The sequence below is a fragment of the Mustela nigripes genome, chromosome 3, assembly GCF_022355385.1.
Source record: "Mustela nigripes isolate SB6536 chromosome 3, MUSNIG.SB6536, whole genome shotgun sequence".
NCBI lineage: Eukaryota > Metazoa > Chordata > Mammalia > Carnivora > Mustelidae > Mustela > Mustela nigripes.
In genome coordinates, this window is record NC_081559.1 from 60,579,607 (window position 1) to 60,605,290 (window position 25,684).

General features: G+C 39.9%; 1 protein-coding gene across 2 annotated transcripts in view; it reads right to left on the bottom strand.

The window, feature by feature from the left end:
- Positions 1-22,250, bottom strand: part of GRB14 (growth factor receptor bound protein 14) — a 114,571-nt gene extending 92,321 nt beyond the window's left edge. For both annotated transcript variants that reach the window (XM_059394092.1, XM_059394093.1), the window contains exons 1-2: positions 21,892-22,250; positions 20,480-20,612 (exon numbers count right to left, since the gene is read on the bottom strand). In XM_059394092.1, coding sequence (XP_059250075.1) covers positions 20,480-20,612; positions 21,892-22,082 — 324 coding nt within the window. In that variant the 5' untranslated portion in view covers positions 22,083-22,250. The remainder of the gene's footprint in view (positions 1-20,479; positions 20,613-21,891) is intronic.
- Positions 22,251-25,684: the final 3,434 nt, after the last annotated feature.

Consider the following 25,684-nt stretch of genomic DNA (forward strand, 5'->3'; position numbering starts at 1 on the left):
CAAGGTATTCAGCTGGTGGACGGATGAATCTGGAGGATCCAAGATTGCCTCACTCTTATGTCCAGCATCTTGGCAGGGAGGCTAAATAAATGGGCTTAACTGAAACTACTGGTCAGAGACTCCACATGGCCTCTCTGGTGGTCTCAAAAAGTCATATAAGGCTCACATAAGAAAGCTCAGTTTCCCAAGACAGCATTCCAGGAAACAGGAAATGGAAGCTTCCAGTCCATTAAAGCCTTGGACCAGGAACTGTCACAGTTTCACCTCCATTATATTATAAGTCAAAGATTTTATCCCTCCAAGATTCTGAAGGACAAGAGAGGAATGTGAGGCATAGCAAAGAATCTACACCCATCTTTAATCCACCATAGCCTCTATCTAGGAATTGATACCAGTGGTGACACTCCTTATTTTGTCCAATGTTTCACAGTAGAAACTACAGAGATAAAAAAGAACAGTCTCTGCCTTCAAAAAACAGGTCACAATTTGACACAAGTAAAGGCAGAGGAGGCATTCCATTTCTGCATAACCTAATTCAAGTTGATTTATTCTTTTGTTACTCATAGAGCATTAATTGGTAAAAGCAAGTATGGAAAAATGCCATATAAAAAAGAACACCAAATTATAAACAAAAGCATGTATATGTGTACAAAGTCTGGAAAGAAAAACAAACAAACAAACAAAAAAGTTCTAGGATATGGGACTCATTTCCAATTTTTAATGATATAATATGGACTGAATGACATATATCTTCAATTCTCAGGCAAAATATTACCGAACTTTATTCAAAAAACAATCTGCAGGAGACATCTGTCAATTCTAGTTTTACCATCAACTAACTCTTTAGCATATCAGACTCTTATTTCTTACAACTAAAAATAAAAACCCAACCTATAAGAGAAACTATCTAGAGCCACTGTTCATATCATAATATGAAAGTGTGAAAAGAAACCAGAATTATTTAAATACATAATTAAAATATTTTTCTACAAATAATTAACTTATAAAACCTTCCAATCATATGGTCCCTTCTAAAACAGATCGCTTGTTTCAACAAATGATACTTCTCTAATAGTCCAAATGTAAATAAGTTAACAATGCAATCTAGAATACTGTATACTAAAACAATCAGGTCACAGGTTCTTTGGGTCATCTAAAGCATGCCCCCTCTGCTGTCTGTATTTGGAACTAGCCACAGACAAAAACATGAGCACCTCCGACTGTGGTTTACTTCAACAACCACTTTTGCACTCATAGCCCTGACAATTCCCATTGCCATGAACGTTCTTTATTAAATAACAAATAAACCTTTAAAAAAAATTTTTTTTCTTAGTATAGTTGACATACAATGTTGCATTCGCTCTCAGGTGATAACATAGTGACTTGACATCTTTATACATAAATGCTGTGCATGGCACCCTCTTTTCCTCTGGCAACCATTTGTTCTGTGTTGATAGTTCTTTTTATTTTTTTTTTTTTAAGATTTATTATTTATTTGGCAGATCACAAGTAGGCAGAGAGGCAGGCAGAGAGAGAGGAGGAAACAGGATCCCTGCTGAGCAGAGAGCCCGATGCGGGGCTCAATACAGGGCTCGATCCCAGGACCCTGGGATCATGACCTGAGCCGAAGGCAGAGGCTTTAACCCACTGAGCCACCCAGGCACCCCTGTGTTGATAGTTCTGATTCTGCTTTTTGTTTATTCATTTGTTTTGTTTTTTAGATCCTACATATGAGTAAAATCTCATGGTAATTGTCTTTTGCAGTCTGACTTATTTATTTCACTCAGCACAATACCCTCTAGCTCTATCCATGTGTCACTAATAGTAAGATTTCACCCTCTTTTATAGCCATGTAATTTATTTATAAATTACATGCTATAACGTTTTCTTTTTCTATTCATCTACTGATCAACATTCAGGTTACTTCCATATCTCAGCTATCATAAATAATGTTACAATAAACATAGAGGGCTTATATCTTTTTGAATTAGAAATATTCTATTTTTTAAAATTCACTCAAATTAAAATTCAAACAAAAGCTAAATCCAGACCCAATCCAGACCTACAGAAACAGACTTCCCAGGGATGAGGCTCAGGAACCTGCACTTAAATCAAAGATTTCTAGGTATGTGTCGTGCCCACTGAAGTCTGAGAATTACCACCCTAAAGCATTTTATATATATATAAAAAAAATTTTTTTTCTAAGGTTAAAGGGTAATCATATTGCTACGTAAAGGATTACTAACTTCTTTTTATTAAATGGAATTTAATTCAATCTCTAAATACTTGAGTCATTTTTTAAATCCCATACTTTATAAACCAGTAATCTCTGCACTGATATTTATAGCCTTGCATTGACTCCAATGATGTGTGTCTGACTTGGTAGGGTGAGTGTGTAGTGGCAGTACAGGTCTGCTTCCCTATCTCTGCAGGTGACCTGGGTTCTGTCCAAGGGGGTAAGAAGATTTGAGAAAATACTTTCCTCTCTACTTCATCTACTTTGTCCAATTGTTCTCTAGGCCACAGGCAGGGTTTTTACTAACTTAAATCTCAATTAAATCCCAGGCAAGTGTCTGTCAATGAAAATTAATTTAACACCCCAGAGTACAGCTGAACTCTTTCGGTCAGAATACATCCTGAATTGAGAATGATCCAGTTTCCCTGGTAGTTTCAAAAAAAAATCATTCAAAATCCTACAAATTAAAAAATAATAATAAGGATTTCTGACATTTCCTGAAACAATAATAAAAGGGATTTCTGATATTTCCTTAAAGCAATATACCAATACCACAAGAAAAACAGTAGAGGTAAAGGAAGACCAGAATATATTAAAGTTGGGTTTCTCAAACAGTTGAAAAGACAACTCTTTACTATTCTCACAGACCATGTTTCACTGCACAGAATCTCTCATCATTGAAAACAGAATGTGCCCATCAATTTTGTGTTAGGTACTCAAGAGCTAGAACTGAAATCTGAAAATCTGGGATCAAGCCCCAGCTCTGCCATGCAGTACAGTATGATTTAACTCTTATCTTTGACCCTACCTCTTTCCATCTATAAAACTGAATAAAACTAACTCATATACTGACAACAGCCATACATTAAAAGGATAAAGATTATAACATGTTTGAAAGCACCTTGCAGATTATATCCTTACTCATATAAAGGAAGGATATATGCACCCTTAGAAACCAGTGTAAGAGAAAAGAAATCAGACTGCTCTACCAGTGCAGACCTCCACAATCCACAAGACAGTCTGCCTAGTTTGATGAAGTGCTTTTCTCTAAGAAGGAAAAAACCATTTTTATATTTAAATTGTATGTGATTACTATAATTTTATATAAAATCTAGAAATAAGCTAATCAACGCCAAGCTGGTGTTGACTGAAATGAACCTTTGGAATAATCTAAAATTGGTTCTGTTCCACAAGGCACATTGGTTATGCCACATAAGAAAAATATCTCAGCGGGAAGCCTGGGTGCCTAAGCTTCTGCCTTTGGCTCAGGTCTTCATGTCCCACGTTGGGCTCCCTGTTCAGCAGGGAGTCTGCTTGTTCCTCTGCCTTCCGCCCTACTGCTTATGCTCACTCTCTCTCTCTCTGACAAATAAATAAATAAAATCTTAAAAAAAAAAAAAAGAGTGATGTCTCAGTAAGGTCCACCTCTAGAACCATGCCCTTTAATATTACTCATAGTATGGGCCTAATCTATTAAAAACTTTCTTTTTTTGTATTCAAACTGTTTTTGAAAGTCAAAAAAAAAAAAAAAGAGGAAAGAAGGGAGGAAGGAAGAAAGAACGGGTAAATAAGAGTCTATAAATCTTACCAATACAGGGCAGTCTCTGTTTAGATCCTGCCTCTGTCACTTCCCTGCTATGTAATTTTGATTAAAAAAAAAAATACAATATTTCTTTTTTTATTTTTTTTAGATTTTATTTATTTATTTGACAGAGAGAGGAGATCACAAGTAGGCAGAGAAGCAGGCAGAAAGAGACAGGGAAGCAAGTCCCACGCCGAGCAGAGACCGACGCAGGGCTCGATCCCAGGACCCCAAGACCATGACCCGAGCCTAAGGCGGAGGTCCAACCCACCAAGCCACCTAGGCACCCCCCAAAAATACAATATTTCTCAAACCTAAATGTCCTCCACTTTAAGATGGATGTGATGGTAGTGTCTACCTCATTGGTGTTTTGGGAAAAGGGGATCTTATAAAATTATCTTCTTAGCACAGTACCTGGTGCATTGTAAGAACTGAATAACCATTACTGATAATAGTAATAGTCACTAAGGTATTACTATTTACATAAGCCTCTACACCAACAGGTCAGCAGAGTATCTAGAACTGAGATATCTTGATATCTAAAGAATAACCAGAAATGCCTCATAATGCTGCTGATAGGCAAGATGGAGCAAGACCAGTATGATAATGCAATTACACAGCAGACCCTTGAATAATGCAGTGTTAGGGATACCAATACCCCAAACAGTTTAAAATCCATATATGACTTTTTTTTTAATTTTTTATTTTTTATATAAACATATATTTTTATCCCCAGGGGTACAGGTCTGTGAATCACCAGGTTTACACACTTCACAGCACTCACCAAAGCACATACCCTCCCCAATGTCCATAACCCCACCCCGCTTCTCCCAATCCCCCTCCCCCCAGCAACCCTCAGTTTGTTTTGTGAGATTAAGAGTCACTTATGGTTTGTCTCCCTCCCAATCCCATCTTGTTTCATTTAGACTCCTCAAAAACTTAATTACTAGTAGCCTACTGTTAACCAGAGGATTAACATTAACATTAATAATCAATGAACATTGATAGTAACATTAATAGTCAATGAACACTTATTTTAGATGTTACATGTATTATGTACTGTATTATCATGATAAAGTAAGCTAGAGAAAAGAAAATATTATTAAGAAAATCATTAAGTCAGAGAAAATATGCTTACTGTATTATTGAAAGAAATCCTTGGATAAATGGACCCACATAGTTCAAACCCAGGTTGTTCAAGGGACAAATGTGAACACAACGTCTAGTACAAAGAACATACTCAATAAATATTGGTTGAATGGATTAGCAACATGTTGAGAAAACTTAGTGTTGACTAATCCACTAGATTCATCCGTGAGGGCAGGCTAACAGGGCAAGTTTTGTCTTCCTTTTTTGAATGAAGACATTAATGTCATCTATTCCTATGTGCATATGAAACAAAGTTGAGAGGTACAATTACTGCAATAAAAGAATACAATTCAATAATATCCTGACATGCTGAGATAGTGGATCAGAATCAAGATTTAAATAGGGAAAGGTAAAATCCTACAAAAAAAAACAAGCAATTAAATTTTATTCTAAGAAAGTATACATAATCTTGGTTTTCATGCAGTTCATAAGAAGGCATCTATATAGGGATTTTATAGATCACAAGCAAAAAAAAAAAAAACTCCTTATCATTGAAAATGTTCAAGGAGACTATCTGGATGGTCATCTATCAGATATTTTAGAAATGAATCCTACTTTGGGTAAAAGTGCCACTATCTGAACCATCTGTTCATGCAGCAAGTATTTACAGATGACCTAGGACGTGTATTTACAGAGGACCTACAATGTGCCAGGCACAACACTAATGTCTGGAAATGCATTGATGCCCAAGGCAGACTTGGCTCGTTGCTACCTCTAGAGAGCTTCCTGGAGAGCAGAACACTGATAAATAAACAAACTGATAACACAACAGAACTGACCTGGTAGATTATCTCAAAGCAGGACACCTAATGCAGAATGGAAGAAGTCAAGAGATATTTTTCCAAGAGGACTGTGTAACCAATCAGATGAAGAGAGAGGGGAATAGGAAGGAGACTAAGAAGAACTAAGACTTCTGATTTCTAGTATGGGTAGAGTATATCACTCCCAATGACAGGAGACATAGAAGGAACAAGCTGAAAAGGAAAATTATTAATTGAGTTTGGAATATGTAGAGTTTGAGGTGTCAATGAATAGTGTAAATGAAGATATCTAGCAGGCAACCCAGGATAACTAGTCGAGACTTCTATGTATATTACTGCTGAGGCCATGGGAGTAGATGAGATCACCCAAGCAATAAAAGGAGACTAATATGAAAACAAAAAGTTCTAGGATAAAACCCTAAGGAAACAAACACTGAGATCCAACAACAGAGACCTGTAAGAGACAGAAGTTAAGAAAGTGTTTTAAGAAGGGAAGAATAGTTAAGAATGACCCAAACTGCTTAGGTTTGATATCAAAATAATCACAGAAAGTCTTCTGAATAAGATGGTCTTCAGAGACTTTGGTGAGAGCCACTTCCTGCTAAGCTGCAGGAAAGCAGAGTGGAAAAAACACCGCAAATGGTTAACAACACAATAACCTCAATATTAAATGATATAGGTATCAACAAAATCAGAAAAGCTTTAGAGAGAAAGAATTTTGGTTAGAGAAAAGTGGGGAAGGAAAAGAGGATTGATAACCAATCCTCCAAGGATTACAAAAAGCCACGTCTCATAACATTGAAAACAACACTAGTGTTTCTTGAATTTTTCCACCAGAACGAATGAAAATGCAAAAGAAAGTAACTTACATAGCTACTGTCATCTCCGGGTTGACAATGATGTTAAGATATTAAATTTGTTCTTAAAAATCGATGTAGATAGTGCATTCTGGTCATAAAAACAGGAGCATTTGTTTTAATATAAAAACATGTGCCCTATTTTCAATTAAAATGATTGTTCCACACAGACCAGTACCCCTGGGGATAAAAATATGTTTATAAAAAATAAAAAATTAAAAAAATAAAATAAATAAAATGATTGTTCCAGAAAGGTGTTCCATGTTTACTGTGTGACTTCCATATGGCCCTCCCACCATCCTCACATACCCCATATGCATACACGCATCATTTACTCCCACTTTGAGAAATATGGAGGAGGTCCTTCATTCTACAAGAGGGACATCCTCTGGCAATCTCTGTAGAAAGCATCTGCCAGAACCCAAGTCCCATGAACTGCTACATGACCTGTAAACACTTTTCCTTTCATTCTTCTTAAAAGTGTTCCCTTCAACCTTCAAAGTACATTTCAGACATCATGGAATCTGATGACTACAACGATGTTCAAGGGACCTGAATTATACACCCTCTTCATCTTTCTTAACTAACAAGCCATCATTTAGTAAGTACTCTGTAAATGGAGGTTGACCCAATGCCTCCAAATATTTAGTCACTTTTCTCTAAAACTTTCCCATATATTTCCCAAGGTGCAGACATGGTTTTGTAAAGAGGCTCTTATGCCTTTGGGACAAAGGCAGGTTCAGCCTAAATGAGGTCATTAAAACAAAACATCAAGTTCTCAGTGCCCTGAGATTCCAAGCCAATGACCTACAGAGTGTTCCAGCTGATCTTAATTTCCCTGGCACAGCACAGTAAGAGTACTGTAATATAATGCAAAATGTCTCTAAAGAGAAACCAGATACTGGCTCAAGTCTTGCCAATACACAGTTAAATAATACCAAAGTACTCCTTTCATCTGAATCCTGGGCTTCACACGTATATGTCACCCTTCCCAAGAATGAAAGTAATCTTCCACTATGAATGTGGGCTTATTGAAAAGCTTTTATTGGACTCAGCCCCATAAAGTATACGTGGTTTTTAACTGGCACACACAGGCTGGTAAGACTGAAAACGCCCACAAGGGGACCGAAGAGACAAAGAACAGAACTTATTCCGAGTAAGGGTAATCCAAATTTAGAATGTGCTAATAGTGGTAAATCAATACTCAAACATTTATCCTGACTCGGATCTTTTCAACGTCTAACAATATCAGATCCCTCCCAGTGACTAAACCAAAGTTCACTTTTCTAAGTTTTCATGCAAACTCTTTATCTTTTATATTAAATTATCAGTACATTCCCAAATATTCCCTCACTCTTTCACTTAATATTAACTACTTCCTCTGCTCCTCCCCTGCTCATTAATCCATTCATTAATGAAGTTATTTATTTTTCAAAATAATTTTATTTATTTATTTGTCAGAGAGAGAGAGAAGCAGAAGGAGCAGCAGGCAGAGGAAGAAGCAGGCTCCCCACTGAGCAAGGAACCCGATGTGGGATTCAATCCCAGGACCTTGGGATCATGACCTGAGCCAAAGGCAGACGTTCAACCAACTGAGCCACCCAGGCATTGCCATTAATTTATTTTTTGATTCAGCAAAATTTACTGAGGGTCTATTAAGTGCCAGGCATTGCTCGATCTGCTGGAGATTGAGTAGTATATAAGACAAACCATCTGAGTTGAAAAAGATTTGTTACCAATCAAGAGTCATTCCCTTCCTCAGTTTCTGGATAGTTTATCAATGAGGCTTTGCTATTAACGACATGTGATTCTCTCACTTAAATACAATTTGTTCAAACTAATACACTCAGAAAAACTGGGGGGTAAAGTGTTAATTTTATCACATCTTGGCCAAACCAACATAAAAGTGAGGCTTTCACATGACTTTTTCCCAATTTTTTAAATAAAATGCCATTGTCTTATAATGTGCTTTAAATACATTTTCATCAAAAGTTTAGAGCTATAAATTTAGTTTATTCAATCTAAGGAAAATGTCAACCATATAATTAGAAAAGTTAGTCCTCACTCTCAAATCAGTCAGCCAAATTAGACTTATATTCTATCAGATCAAGCCCAACTTTACTTTTCAGTTCAATTAAAGGTACGCATTCTGAGAAAAAAAATATTAAAAAACACTGAAAATTAGTTACAGATTATATCTTATAACACAAATAACTGAAAACAGTCAAATTTAAAATAATATAGAACTAAGAGCTCTGAGGGACACCTGGGTGGCTCATGGGTTAAGCCTCTGCCTTAAGCTCAGGTCATGATCCCAGGGTCCTGGGATTGAGCCCCACATTGGACTCTCGGCTAGGTGGGGAGCCTGCTCCCTGCCCCGCGCCCCCACGCCCCCCCCCCGTCTGCCTCTCTGCCTACTTGTGATTTCCATCTGTCAAATAAATAAATAAAATCTTTAAAAAAAAAAAAGGAACTAAGAGCTCTGAGGAGGATGATGATGAAGTGGTAGGAAGGACATGGAATTCCTTTGGTAATTGTGTAAGCGTAATTCCTGCCTTGATTTTCAGCCTTTGGATGTAATTAAATAAAAACCAAGTATAAGGGGCGCCTGGGTGGCTCAGTGGATTAGGCCGCTGCCTTCGGCTCAGGTCATGATCTCAGTGTCCTGGGATCGAGCCCCGCATCGGGCTCTTTGCTCAGCGGGAGCCTGCTTCTCTCTCTCTCTCCGCCTCTCTCTCTGTCAAATAAATAATAAATAAAATCTTTAAAAAAAAAAAAAAAAAAAAAAAAAAAAAAAAAAAAACCAAGTATAAAATTAAAAGAAGCTCCATTAATTGCAGTATTCATCAAGATAAAAATTTCTTGTTTTTAATGAAAGCATACGATGTATATATACTAAAAAAATTAATCTAATCGTTTATTTGTTATTAACAGAAAGTAGAAAATACTGAAGTATTTTATGATAAAATGGGATGGGAATTGATTGGTCTATTAGAATACATACTTCATATGATTTGGTGTGATTTTACAAAATAGGTTGTAAACACACACAAATAACAAAAAATCTACAAGGAAATCATGTACAAGATATCCTTGAGTTTCTCTAATTCATCTTCAAAAATCTTGTAGCCTCAGAAAGGATTTCTGTCACATTTAGAAGGCTCAGAATTATTAACTATTGTAGCTGCTATGGACCCTGCCCAGACCTGCCACTTCGAGGCGAAAGCCCTCATCCTCCCCCCAACTAACAGCAGCCACCGAGCTAAGTCCTCCCTTCCTGCCATTACGCTCAGCTGAAGAGAGCTGCGTGGTCAGGCCTTTCCTGGGGAGTCCCGCTCCTCCGTTCCAATTTTGAAGAATTCTGTAAGGCCCACCCAGCTCCAGAGCACCTATGGGATTGACTGAGACCTCTGCTGTGGCTGCTTTGGAGCCCAGCTTCTCCCTCAGTCCATTCCCATGAGCAGTTTTCTTTTCTCCTTTCTTTCTTTCTTTCTTTTAGATTTTATTCATTTATTTGAGAGAGAGAGAGAGCATGCATAAGCAGAGAGCAGGGACAGAGGCAGAGGGTGAGAGAGTAGCAGGCTGTCTGCTGAACAGGGAGCCTGATGGGGGCAAGGGGACTCAATCCCAGGAACCCCTGGATCTCGACCTGAGCCAAAGGCAGATGCTCAACCGACTGAGCCACACAGATGCCCCCAAGGGGCAGTTTTCAAGAACTCTCTCCAGGACACTCCTTGCAGGCAAACTTGTGCTCCCATTCTGTTTCCCAGGGAATCTCACCTGCAGCATGAACCTACAGCACACCAGGTATTCACAGGCACATTTTCTTTCAGCTATTGGTTCATCCCAAGTATTGAAAAATAGCAGAAAATACACTTAAATATGTGACAAAATATATTTCAGTATTTCACACTAATGAGCTAATTACTTTGTTCTTAGGAAACTTTTTCTCAAAGGTTAGGTATTCTCTGCCAAGAGTCAGGAGAGAGAGAAATTAAAGTCAATAATTAAAAACTGAAAAAAGCAGAAAGTGAAAATTTTTACCAATCCCATCACACAATCATATATCTGAATTCAGAACATTTCAATATTATCCAAAATTCTCCTTCCTCATCGTGTCTCTCCTTAACAGAAACCCCTTCCGATCTGTGGTACTTTGATTAATCATTAAAGCAAGCTCTCTTGTGTGTGACACCCTGGAGGTTTACACGCCCCAGGGGAATGCACCAGGTGAGAACGTTGTTACCAACACAGGTGGGTTCTCAGAAAGGTAAGTCTTAGGAAAAAGTACATGTGGAACATGAGGATCTGAAAACCGATTCTCTTAAACCTGTGAGACTGCACATCCCTTGGAAAGTTTTATATATTCGAGGGGTCTATGTCTCTTCATTTCTACACCATGAGCACTGGCCCAAGTTATTCCCCAATGATATTAATAGCTAATAATTAAAACATCTGCTAACACCTACTACCCCTTGCTCTGAGAGACTTGTTATTATGAGCCCAGTTGATATTTCCACTTAATTTTTTCTAACATGGGATTTTTAAAATACACATAGTAAGCTGGAAGGAACTATAGCAGCCCACTAAATACTTTTTACTTATAATCTCATTAAATAAGAATAATGTGCAGGGGGCACCTGGGTGGCTCAGTGGGTTGGGCCGCTGCCTTTGGCTCAGGTCATGATCCCAGGGTCCTGGGATCGAGCCCTGCATCAGGCTCTCTGCTCAGTGGGGAGCCTGCTTCCCCCTCTCTCTCTGCCTGCCTCTCTGCCTGCTTGTGATCTCTGTCAAATAAATAAATAAAATCTTTAAAAAAAAAAAAGAATTAAAAAAAAAAGAATAATGTACAGAATCAAAAATATCCATTAATTTTGTTACCCATGACCAAAATGTCCTATGTGTGTAATAAAAGCAAAAGATATATACTGTTAAAAATCCTATTGGTCTAGGATCCTAGCGTGTAATTTTATTTTTGTTAATAAAAACTGTTGGGGAGCCTGGGTGGCTCAGTCGGTTAAGCGTTTGCCCGGGGTCCTGGAATCAAGCCCTGCATCGGGCTCCTTGCTCCCTCTGCCTGTTGCTCTGCCTATTTGGGTTCTCTATCTCCCTAATAAATAAAGAAAATCTTAAAAAAAAAAAAAACTGTTAATGGATTTGAAAATATTTTTTAATTTGATCAAGATGATTGATAATGATTAGAATGTCAAAATGCAATTTGTTAAAATTTCTTTGTACTATTTATTATCAATAATCCATTTACTCAATCATTCTTTTCATGAAAGTACCTAAGAACAAGGAACACAAGATACTCTATTTGGAGGGAAAAACAATAAATGATTAGACCAAGTAGATAAATGCCAACAATTCATATTATGTGAAGTACAGCCAAGGAAATGCATGGAAAAGTTGGAGTGGGGGAAATAAGACAAACAGGTGTGGAGGAGTGCGATATACTTTAGGCAGTCTAGTCAAAAAGCCTCCTAGATAAGTCATCTTACACTGAGACCTACCTAAAGAATACAGAGGAGTCAGTTATGTAAAGAGCAAGGAAAAGAGGTTCCAAGCAGAGAAAAAAGTCATGCCAAAGGCTCTCAGGTGGAATAAAAGATGCCAAGTTCACAAATGGGTAGGTCTGTCCCTCCACTGTGGCTGGAATATAATCAACAAAAAGTAGAATACAGAAGAAGTTTCTAAGGTAGGCAGAAAGCCAAATCATGCAGAATCCTGTAGGCCAAAGTACGAAGTTGAACTTCATGCTAATCTATCAAAAAGTTTTCAATCAGGCAGTGACATGATATGATCTTACTTTCCAAGAGTTCCCTTCTAACAAGTGTATAGAGAATGGACCAAAATAGGCTAACACAAAAGAAAGCCTTTTATGCCTCTTGTATGGGAGTAGGCAGTGCTAGCAGGGAAGATGGAAAGACATTTATGGATTCCAGAATATTGCCAGGAAAGGTGTGGTAGTACTTGACAAAAGACCAGAAAGAGGTCTTCTTAGATTTTGGCTTCAGCAACCAAATGGATTATTCGAGGGTGGAGCAAGAGGAATTTGGAGAAGGACTTTAAAGGTTATAACCACCTCAAACCTTAAGCCAAGCAGACCCAAGTGCATTGGATCCACACCAGCCTCAAATATCTCACACCAAATACCGCATCCGTATTTCTAAGCTTAAACAGAATTTTTCTACCTAACCTGGCACATGACTACCTAACCTCTCCATATGACACCTTTTCCGACTCTCTACTATTTGGACCTTGACTTTGATGCGCAATTTCTAGTTTAACTAGCCCCTACTGCCCCTATCATCTCCATGAAGGTGGCTCCTGTGTTCCTTGTCCCATGACACCCAAATGTGCCTTTATCACAGGAGCTGTGGTGACCATGTGGGAGGATTGGAATCAAGGGTAAGGAGGAAGCTTCTGGGGCCAGTGGTACCAAACAAGTCTCCTAAAGTCCTGTGGCTGCTATATGGGCTCATTAGTACTCCAAAAGCCACCAGAATCGCTCACTCTAAGAATAGAGTGAAATGATAGCACTCTCAGGGCGTAGAAAGTGTGAGCGAAAGGCTCCTATCACACCACTCAGCAGCAGCAGGATTGTATTAAAAACCAGGCTTGCAGATTCCCAGTCCAATATTTTTAATCCCATCACACTGACTCTTATCTCTCCATAGAAACAATATTAAACATGGTGTCCAGGATGTTGTAAATGTACCATTCTTTGGGACTATTACAGATTAGAAAACTTTTACCGACTCCCTAACAACCTAACCACCACATGTGAAATTACATCTATGGACAAGGTATGTGAATAAAGAGTCTACTTCTAAATGATCTTTTGGAATTGGTGAAGTAGTTAGGAATATTAATCGTCCTGGAGAACCTGGCTGGCTCAGTTGGTACAGCATGAGACTCTTGATCTTGAGGTTGTGAGTTCGAGCCCCACGTTAGGTGTAGAGATTACTTAAAAATAAAACCTTGAAAAAAAGAATATTAATGCTCTCATTTGTGTTTATTTTCTTTGTGGCTTTGAAAAAGGCTAAATGAGTGGAATCAAAGGGAAGGACAAGAAGTAAAGGATGCTCTCCCCATATTGGGTTTCCCATTTCTCTCCTAAATTGATTCTGAAAGGCTCTCTTCAGCTCCCTTGCCTTGGCAAAGACTTGTGGCCTTTTCCGAGGTTCTTCATTGAGCTTATCGCTTATCTAGAGTGCCAAAAGGACAATGTCCCAGTCTGCCTATCCCCGCTTAAAAACATATCAGTGTATTCTTACAGAATGGAATTTCTTACTATCCTATATGAGTTGACGTGTTCAAATGCAACATCTACAAGACTACAGAAAGCTTTTTTATATTAATTAAGATCCACATTTATATTGAACCATGAACGGCTTCAATTTTCCTTCTGTTGAAAGAACATAATATATGCCCCTAGGGAAAAACAAGCCAGAAGCTGAGCTTTCAAGACAAGTGAAAAATAAAACCCATATTGCAGATAAAGGTTGGATTGCAAATGTACCCTGCAAATTAACCAAGAATTAGAGGCAACCTTCAAACTGGAAATAAAACCTTGACAAGCAGATCTGCTGGGAGATTTAAGTTTTAAAATAGGAAGAGACAGCTGTCTTCTGTTACAAATGGAAGTAACTAGCATGAAGTAGAGAGAATCCTGAGCTGGTAGCTCCTGTCATCAGAGGCTAAGGGACATCACTAAGTTGCAAACTCAAGACAATGGCCAAGAAAGATACCCATCGTTGAAGGGTGGCATTCACTGAAACCACTGTCAAGTAAATATGCTTCATTTGAATTAAGTGAATCAAAGCAAAGGAAGCAGACACTGTGAACTGGCTAGGCCACTCAGTCAAACTAACTGGTAGATCACCATATATCACAGGTATGCAATAAGGCTTTGATTTTGTGTCCACTGTTGTTTGTTTGAGATCTTTCTCTCCTAGGGCACTAATCATCCATTGTTTCTTCCTACCCTCATACGCCATACCTATTGAAGCTGGACTTCCTGCTCACAGAATTTGTTCTCACAAACTTGGCTGAGCAGCGGTCCAGGCCCTGTGCCCCTTTGGCTATAGCTGACTGAATAAGAGCTGGACACGCCGAGCTACAAGCTCTCTCCAGATGCAGACTCGAGTCACTTATCAAGTGCTGAACCACCAGTAGGAGGAATGATTTATTCCAACGGGGTGGTCATCAGGGACCAGGTACATGGAGAGGCATTCAAGACAAGCAAGACTGACGACAAATATGAGAATGAAATGGACATAGAAGGAGAAGCAGAGGGGTACCTGGGTGGCTAAGTGGGTTAAAGCCTCTGCCTTCGGCTCAGGTCATGATCCCAGGGTCCTGGGATCGAGCCTCGCATCGGTCTCTCTGCTCAGCGGGGAGCCTGCTTCCTCCTCTCTCTCTCTCTGCCTGCCTCTATGCCTACTTGTGATCTCTGTTGGTCAAATAAATAAATAAATCTTTAAAAAAAAAAAAAAAGAAGAAAGGAAGGAGAAACAGAGATTATGTGCTGTGCTGGTGAAGAATGGAGAAAGTGGCTGCCTTGATCTTGGCTGACTTTCCCAGATTCCAATCTCTCATGAGATCAGTGAACTCTTGGCCTTCAGATACTATAATACAACCTTTCAGGCTAGTTCATGTGAGGCTCTGTTTCCTCCAAACAATCAATACCTGGATAAAATACCAAATATTACAAAATATTTGTAATATTTCTACCTTTTCTCAACTAAATGATATTGTCCACAATTTTGAAAGGTCAGATTGCCCCAGAAGTCTAAAAGCAACTGGGAATATGAATACCCCTGATTTTCCAAAGAAGTCAAAGAGAAAAAAAAAATAATAAGTCTAATTCTTATGCCCTTCATCAGGACACTGTTGTTGAGGGGGTTTTGCAAGAGGCCTGAGTATCAACATTTTTAACAAGCAGCTCTACTGATTCTTACAAAGATGGTCCAGTGTTTACACTTTAAAAAGTACTCCTCTAAAGCCTGCTTCAATATTGCTACAAAGATCTGTGTACTTTCAAATTCTTCCCAAGAAAAATGATATTCATCAAGTGCCAACATTCAGAAGTAGCAAATTGCAGCTGGAAAGACATATTTGTTTGAAACCCTAATAGGAGCAAGTATTGTTTCTATTTATTTTTTTCTGCATATATAAGATATTTGCATTTCATTCCACATTAAATGGGATTTTGTAAAATGGCCTGGGGAAGCCTAAATGCAACTTATGATGCTGTTTCCATCTGAAAATGAATTTAAATTTCTAAAGAGCTAATTTAAGGACTTTTGAAATATAACCAGTTCATAATTTGAGGATTTCGTGTATCATTCCAACTGAAACAATTTGGTTATGATACCAAGGAATCATTATTATTTTTGTTAGACAATACTGGCATTTTGTTCATAGAAGAAAATATATTTTTCAGAGATGCATACAAAACTAGGTGGGGATACAATGAGAGGATGTTCAGGATTTATTTTAAAATATTTTAACAAAGACAAAAATTTCAGAAAAGAATACATGAAGTAAATGAAGCAAAATCTTACTAATTACTGAATCTGGAAAATGGAAATATGAGACTATAATTTATTGCTTTATACTTCTATGAATATTGGAGAAATGAGTATAGGAGAGATTAGTTAATGTAGCAGCCATGTAAGATTCCTACAGGACTATGCGAATTGGGTTAATTACTAGCATCACAAAGGAATGACATCAGAGGCCCATTAATTTGGGAAGAGATGAACTTGTCTTTTGATAGTTCCTGATATGTGAGAGAAAAAAGAAATCAAAGGCAGAGCACATGGAAAAGTGATTTCTTAATTATTTGAAAGATATTTTTGTTTTTCTGAGATGTACAAAAAGGCTTAATTCAATACAGAATACATCAGAAAAAAAAAAAAAAAGAAATAGTGTGGTAAGGGGCAAAGCACATTCAGACATGATACTCTTTTTGATCTCCCTTTATTTAAATTGTAAGAGTATGACCAAATCATTTCTGGCTTTTGCCCTTTACCAAAAAATTACAAAATGTGGATCAGAGACCTCTTCTTGGCATTCTTCTAACTGTGGACTATAAACTGCACACAAAAGCTGATTATTAGAAATACTACTAAATCCTACTTGGTGATAAGTCAATTATTTGATAAATTTTGCATATCAGTTTTAGGGAGAGGATGGAGAAGAAAGCTAGAAGATAAAAAACACAAAGAGATAGCTACAGTTGAAGAAGAAGAAGAAAAATAAAAAAGAAGAATCTAGGTCCTTAAATGAGTATTAACTAATGGTACTATCACCCATGTTCTACTATTATGAGCAGTTGTAACTAACAATACTGGCATGTTTATTCCTTGTGCTGCTCTTAGTTTTCAACTTCTGTAGGAATTGGACCTTCCTTAAAAAGACTCTATTTAAAGCCTCAAGAAATGCAGATTCCAGGTCCTCCCTGTGCCATCATCAGCCACATAGCATTTTTTAGCCTCAGTTTACTCATCTGTAAAGCAGCATTCAGTAGATGAATTCAAAGTTCTCTTCCAGCTCAAATATTCCACAACACAGTTTTTCATGGGTACCTTTTTATCTTTAAAATCTTCAGATACTTTATTTTGTATGTTTCACTACCAAGTACTGGGAAGCAATTAACCAGACCTACAGCACAAGCTGAGTCCCAGTACAAAAATTACCTGAGGGTAGACAAACACAAGACAAGAACTGATTCTCTTGCAAGGGCTAAGGATCTTTTATTCTTTCTCTTTCTTCAAATAGTAGGTACTAAGGGTGATTTCCTGATAAATTTCAATCAGAAATAGAAAAAAAGAGAGAGAGATCTAAATTCCTATGTCACTTTCAATATAAAGTCTAAATTGCAAGTAATTTTTCTGGACCATGCATATAAAGGAATCTGCTTTAAATCTACTTTATTGGTAAGCATAGGGAAGTATGTCTAGGAAATATATCTGGCCAGTACTATAACAAGGAGAGAGAATAAAGAATCTATATTCTATATCACTCAGCTCTTTTTTAAAATAAAAACACTGGAAGCCTATAGTAAATATTATATACTTTTAGACACTTTATTTTCAGAGATAAAGTATATCCTATTTGTGGCTTCAGTGCACTTTACCACTCATGCATTTTGTAGGTGTCTCAAATTGTTAAAAAAAAAGAAATGTATGGCCTATGAAATGATTTTTGACTGTGGCTTTGAAAGGCCACATGAAATTTAACATGTCTAGTCTGGATTCTTTCAAACTTTCTGGTCAATTATTTGTAAATAACAAGTGCAATTCTTCACTTTTTCTACAAGGAGAAAAGAATTGCTAAAATGACTGGAATGGTTAAACAAAACAAATGAAAGAGAGACTATAAAGAAAAGAGACATTAGCTCCTGTAATGTGTCAACCATAAATAATGGTCAATAGAAACCTATCACATCCAGTCATTTACATCATCTCAAGTGAAGGTCAGAGATAATCGGGCCAGAAATACCATCTTGTAAAAGGGTCATCTGTGTCACAAAGATACTGTGCTTGGGAAATCACTGACAGAGTCAGCTGTTCCCAAAGCATCACTCAGTCCAAAGAACTGAGCATATATAAAGGAATAAAAACAAAGGAGCTGTTCTAAATGCAAAGTGTAGGTGGAAACATAAAAGAATGTAAAAAGGAACCTTCCTCTTCCCCAACTTTGGGACATTCTTCTCTTCACAGAAATCCCAACCCTTGGGCAAAGGAAGATAGAGCGTGAAGGGCCCTTCCTGGGTGGGAAGGGCCCTCTGGGACTGGTCTCCAGGAGGCTGGCCAGAACTCTCAGCTCAGGAAACAGCACTGCTGTCTGTGTGGGCATAGTGCTCGCTGAGAAGGTCACTGTGGAAATAGGACACAAGGCCAGAGCAGGAAACCAGCTGGAGTCAAGAGTAACACAGCACCCTTTTCCCATTTTGCCAATTTGCTAAACCTGCGAAGAAATGCTCACTCCCCAATACATGATGTCTTACTCTAGCATGATGACTACATACCCTTAGGGCACACCCTGACTTGACCCTGACCCACACCCATCCTCTCTTTTTCTCTCCCTCTACTAACATATTTTCTCTCTATTCAAAACAAACCTTGCCCCACTGACATCTCTTGGACACAGGCATTTTCCCAGTGTTCAACCTAGAAATTAAAGTGAAAGTAAGGCCAGACCTCTTCTCTTCCACTCCCCTTCCTCTGTTCACCTCCTAACTCATACCAACTCTAAATCAAAGCCCCATCAAGGTATGGCACCACCTAGGATGGTGCAAGGAATACAGCAGGCCCTCCATAAACAGGGAAATAATCTATTACATTCCCCCAGCTAACTATTATGCCATCATCAGACCTTTCCTTTTCCCATGCCGGATCCCACGGGCAATCATCAATTTTTCCGCCATCATGATACACAATCAAATCCATCACCCACATTTCCATCTTATATCCTTACCCAAAAGCCAAGCTCTTAAAAGGCCCAGACATTTCAGCAGGGCTGCTTTTTGCTTGGGCTCTGACTTTAAAACTCATCCTGATAATAAAGCTCTCAAGAATCTCCTCCTTGTTCATCTCCTCATCCAAAGTCACAGTCCCGCCCACTTAAGGACTTGCCTCCCCCATCAAAGTCTCTAATTGAGAACATACCTCTGCTCTGGGAATATTTACTCCCACTTTCTCCAGTCCTTTTCCAAAAAGCACATGCACCAATTAAACTTCAAACCGTCCCCCTCAAATTATATATATATATATATACACACACATATATATATATATACACATATATATATATGCCTTGTTATACCAGACTTCTATCAAAACCCAACAGGATATGGAATGCTTCCCTTCTGTCTTTATTATTGCTCTATGTTATCAAGAACCCATCTATTCCCTAGGGTATTTCCTTCATTCCTAAAACATATATTATTGAACTCATCATAGGCAGAACTCATCAAAGGCAGAAAAAAGGAAAGAGAACAATAGGTGTGGGGAAATGATCTATGGTCTTCTATCCACTTATTACTCCTCTCCTCACTGCAAGTATCTGACTGTTTAAAATCCTTGCCTCCATCCTTGCAAGAACAAGGTACATTTTGCCTAGTGAAACCGCTCCTTGTTTTGCTGATTCAAAATTGGGAGGGAATATATTAAGGGATGGGATTATTCTAGGATACACTATTTTTTTTTTCAAAATGTATAATCATGATGGATCTCTCCATAGTTGCTGGGTCCCTGAAATCTAATTTGCCTCCATCAGTCTTAAACTAGAAATGGAGAAAGAATGCAAAATCATGAAAGTAAAGTTCTTGTTCTAATCATCACTGAGGAGTCATCTGCCTTTTGTTGCCAGAAGCCTCCAAACTGAGGAATTTACTGGTGAAGAAGCCATGTTGCATTCTCAACTCCAATTACCTTTTGCCACAGAATCACTATACCATTTCCTTTAGTAAGTGAGGTTGATGTGGGTTAAAAACGTGGAAGATTAAAGAAGGTATTAAAGAAATCAGCTAATCCCTTTCTCACCCCCAATACCCTCCTCCAATTTCTGACTAACATCGATAATCTATTATCACATCTAACTTTCCCACCTACCCTGTAAATAATGGCTCCCAAACTCTGTGCTTTATATATAGTCTCCCATTTAACCCATCCCAAAAGCCTGGCAGGTAAATTTTTACATTCCCATTTTACAGCTATGATAACTGGGGGCTCAAAGGGAAATGATGCCAAAAACTGTCGGCCAATAGTTATATAAAATAGGCCATACCACTCCTTTGTTAACATTATAAAGTACGGAGTATCTTTAAAAACTGTGTAGATTTAGAACTCCTAAAATTAGAAAATTTTAAAATGCATACCTGCTTTTTCCTTGAATTTGCTTTGGGAAACAGGCCTGCTGACAACACAGATGTAAATGGAGAACAGCATAGCTCAGGAAAAGGGTTTGGAATAGATGGCATTTCCAGAACATCAAGATCTTTCTTTTTTCTCCTACACCAAGAGAACATAGGAGGTAATTTACATAAAGCGGAATGTAAAATATAATTGCTGACAGGATTAAGAAGTTAAGGGCCAACATGTACCACTGTGTGACAACACTAATATTATATAAAGTACACAGCAAAGGTCTGTGATGTACTTTCTGTGGGTCAAAATAAAATTTGGTAATTGATATAAACCAACTTTCCACAGTATTTCAATCTTTTTTCAGGGCGGGGGACCTTTAAAAAAACCACTAGGTATAGAAACTCCATTTCCAGCATTTTTTAATAATTTTCCTAAGCTGAAGTACAGACTATATAATTATTGACCCAAAAACCATCCTGAGAAGTTAGATATTTTTATGGATCCATTAAATTGACAAAGTCTACATTTAGTGAATTCATCCCTATGCTATTTTACTAATCACTTTTGGAAGTATGGTTTATTAATTATAGCTGTGGTTCATCTCACTTCAAATTTCATTCACAATGTTGCCCACACACAGTCTGTTGATTTTTCAAGTGCTTATAGATACTAAACCGCAAGGCAGTGTTTTTGAAGAGGTAAGTGAACAGAACTTGCTAGTATAAAATGTACTCTAGTCCACTGCAGAGTAATTTTAACTTCAGTGAAGTTGAAGCACTTTGAAAATCTGGAGAAAAAAAGTACCATTTCAATGTATGAATATAAAGGACTACAGATTTTTGTATTGTTGCAGTCTTTTTCTTTCCTAAAGTATGTGCAAAATTGTGAACTCTAAAGGCACTTAGCGCTGAATGCTATGGAGATTGAGAAACCTTTTAAAGCCTCTATTCTTTCCTGCTGAACAGCAAGACTGCTCAAACGTCAATCCTTGCTTTGCCTCTCCAGGGTCGCTGTAAGACTCTATGTGGGAGGTGAACTCATTTATGCTATGATTTTTTAAAAATATATAAAATAAAAAGGATTAGGGTTTTTCTGTTTTGGTGTGGTTTGGGGTTTTTTTTTATAGTGCAGGGCCACGAAGAGAGGAAGGGGCTGGTCCGCCTGGCCTCCTAGTTCGCACGGATGGGCAGAGGTGAGAGCGACCAGGAGCTCTCAATGAAACGGTGATGCTATTTATAAGGCGCTGGGAGATCGCAATGTCCTGCTGAGCCGGTAGGAGCCAGCTCAAAGGGAATTGTCTTCAGAGACTTTCACAAACTTGGCCCAGCTCTGGGCACATGGCTCACCCCCTAGGACCGCCTCCTCAGCCCCTCGCCGGCTGCCAACCCAGGACACTCCCCCGCGCCCTCCGAGGGCTGCCTACCTGTCTGCAGCACAGCCGCGGGTCCCGTCCGGAGGGGGCAGGAGCGCCCGCGTGTGCAACCAGGGGGCAGGCGCCAGGTCGCGGGCGTCGCCCCTCCCCTGGGCAGCGCCGCACACCTGGGCAGCCAGCGGCGAGTCCTGGGCAGCCGCCCTATCCGCGGCGCTCTGCCCATCTTGCAGGGAAGTGGTCATTGTCGTTGGCCGGGGGGGTCTCGGGTGTCACAGGAGACCCGGCGCGGCAGGGAGAGGGAGGCCGGGTGGCGGGAGGCGAAGCGCCTGCTCGGCAGCCCGAGCGCGCTGCAGGTGCGGTGGCCTCGCCGCCTGCGCTCCGGGCCCGGGCGGCTCAGACGCGCGGCCGAGCAGTCGGCGAGGCGGCGGGGGAGGGGAGGGGGCGGAAGAGGAGGGTGGGGAGAGGGGAGGAGCGGCCGGTGGGTGGGGGCCGCGGGCGGCGGGGCGAGGCGCGGAGGGGGCGGGGAGGGCGCCGAGCGCCGGGCGGGCCTCGCACCCCGCCCGGGACGCGCCGGGGCGCTGCCAGAGGTCCGGTGTGGCCGGGGTTCGGCCCTCGGTGGCCGGCACGCGAGGCTCGGGCCGCCACCTACCCAGGTGGGCACCCGAGCGCGAGGGCTGAGCCCAGGGTCAGGGCGGGCCCGCACCGCTGGAGGCGGGGACCCATGTGAGCCGGCGTTCCCGAGGGGTTTGCCTAGCGGAGCGCAGGCGGGGCTGGGGTCTGGGAGGCCCTGACCCCCCAGACCCTTCTTTCCTAGCTCTGAGATCACCTAAGCTGTGGCTGGGCCGCCATGACAGGCCCCACCGTGCCCGGAGGCCAGGGGCCATGGGGCTAGGTTTGCCCCAGTCTTCCCCCACGTGCCTCTTCCTTCCACTCCTGCAGCCTTAGACGAGGCCTTGGGGGGGTGGGGGGTGGGGGTAAGGGAGCAGGGAGTGCAATCCATGCAGATAGGAAACTACTGAGATGTTTCAGAATTCTTAGTAAGGCGTGAATAATCCTGAAGGTGTCTTGGGAGTTCGAGAAAAATATTTTCTTTTAGTAAGAGCAGCCCTCATGTAACGAATCCCCGGTCTGCCTTGTCCTATTCCACCCTCACAACAGCCTCACAAATCTCAATGTTTACCCCATTTTACAGATAAGGAAAATGGGGTTCAATAGCCTGCCTGGCAGAGCCCTAGAAATCAGTGCAGTTACGCATCCAATTCAGAAGATCCTTTCTTAAAAACCCAGACTGTTTGAAGTAGTAGCCCCCTTCTGTGATTTTGCTTTCCTCCATTTCAGTTACCTGTGGTCAACCTCCTTCTGGAATAGATGACCTTCCTTTTGAGATACAGGCAGAAAGTCAGTAGCTTCTTCTCAAGGCACACCTCATTCTCCTCAGGTAGGCATTTTGTCATCTCACATCATCACAAGAAGGGTGAGTACAGTTCGATACGATATTTTGAGAGAAGCCACATTTATATAACCTTTAGTGCAGTATATTGTTAAAATCGTTCTATTAATTAGTTATGATTGTTAATCTCTTACTGTGCCTAATTTATAAATTAAAATGTATCAGATAGCCATGTAGAGCATAAAACATGGTATATATAGTATAGTTTATAAGATAGATACATAATCAGTATAGGTGGTTCAGTCTGGCAATAGATAATGGTTTCAGGTATCCACTGGGGGGTCTTGAAACATATTTCTGCAGTTAAGGGTGGATTACCGTAATTACATTATGCCTACGCTCTGAGGTGCAACTACTCTGAAATTCTGTCTGCTCTTCCCATAAATTCCCTCATCCCAGTGCACTGAGGAGGATTTCCAAATGCTTAACACACTCTTTGTTCTTTGACCAAATTAGGTAACACGTGTCCCTGGCATCTGTTTCACCAGGTTTTCTTAACCTCCACAATTCCGGCCCAGGGTGAGGCAAACACTTCTACCTGAAGAAGTAGGCAAAACCCTTTATTCCATACACACACACAGAACACCACAGCACCAGCCTTCTAACAACCAGGAGTCACTAACTCCCAGCTTCTAAGGAAACTGGGAGTAGACCACAGTAGGAAAATCTTTGGGTCAAATAACTTATAGAATCCAAGTTCTTCATTTTACTGATGTCAAAATTGAGACCCAATAAAGAGCAGAATCAGTGCAGGTCACATGGTGGGTGTGGTCTCCAGGAGACTTTCTACAGTGCACTAGCCATGGAAGGACAAAATGGTAGTTCTCGGGCCGGATAAAATAATGGTATACTCATCATGGTGAAAGTTAACGTGTTTTGATGCTGTGTGCGAGGCAAAGCCCTCACTCACCTCCAGGTCCCTAAATATGGTCTAAATTCTACATGCAGGTTTTAAGAGAGTTTCATGTAAAAGCATATAGATATAGTGAGGCCATTCCAGCAAAACAAAAAAGAGGTTATGTATTTACAGATAACTCGAACTAAACATAAAGAAACAACTCCTCTTCCTTCCCTCCTCTTCCTTCTTCCTCCTCCTCCTCTTTTTCTTTTTCTTCTTCCTCTTTTTTCTTTCTTCTTTATCCCTAATTCTTCCAAAAGTCTTAGAGGCACCCATTTCTCCTCTAGCATGGTACACTCTCGGGGGACGTGGGTGGCTCCATCAGTTAAGTGTCTGCCTTCGGCTCAGGTCATGATCCCAGGATCCTGGGATCCCAGGATCCTGGGATCGAGCCCCACATTGGACTCCCTGCTCAGCGGGGGATTCTGCTCCCCTTCTCTCCCTGTCCCTGCTCCTGTTTCTTGCTCTCACTCTTGCTCTCTCTCTCTCTCTCTTAAATAAATAAATAAAATCTTTTCTAAAAATGTGAAAAACTAAAAATAAATAAATAAAATGGAATGATACTCTGAGCATCTAACAAGAAGATGAATCAGTCGTTAAAGTTTATTCCCACTCTGCTCCCAGCAACTCTCTCTCTCTCTCTCTCTCTCTCACACACACACACACACACACACAGAGAACAGGCTTTTTTGTCAGAGAAAAGGATAGGTGAAAAGTGTTTATATCTTCAGAATCACTGGAAGTACTATTTCCCAATAGTGTGTCCTGCTCCACTTCCCAGTATGAATGTTTAACCTCAAGACTGAGTATTCATTTGTTGGAATGAGATCTCAATCTTGTCTCCCCTCTCCAGACATTTTCTTTTAGTGACTATCCAGGGAGTATCCATTTGCAGCCTTTATGCTCCTTTTCTAAACCCCATGGCAAAAATTATAATACCCATAGTCATCAGGGGCAAAAGCAAAAAGAACAAGTCTCTGAGGAATGGGACCTAGTTTTATTAGTTGTGTCTTGCAGACGGGAGTTAAATATTGAATTTACATCTAGATACCTTATTAGAATTAGCTCATTCTCATTTTCGAAGCAAGCCAACAAAAGAACCAGTTTTTCTATCTAAAAGGTTTACAAAAAATGATTCTAAATAAAGAACTATACAATATAAAAGCAGAATACTATCAGACCTAGTACAGTCTAAAAGAATATAGTGACAGTTTTTCACCAAAAAGGAAGTTATAAAGGGAGATTTCTCCTTCCCATAACTGTCTAAGATTTCTGAAACAATGAGGCAGATATGTTGGTCTGAAACACCAAGACAGGTATCTTGGTACCAGAGACTGGATCCTCCCCTATAGTGGCTGTTGTCCTTTTTGACTTAAATCTGTGAAACTGCAAAGGAAGCAGTTTGTCTCTTGGCCCCTCCCCCAATTTGAGCATTGTCTGCCCCTTTGCACCTCCCTTTCCTGTCTCTTGCCAGGTATCCTAGCCTTTCTACCCTT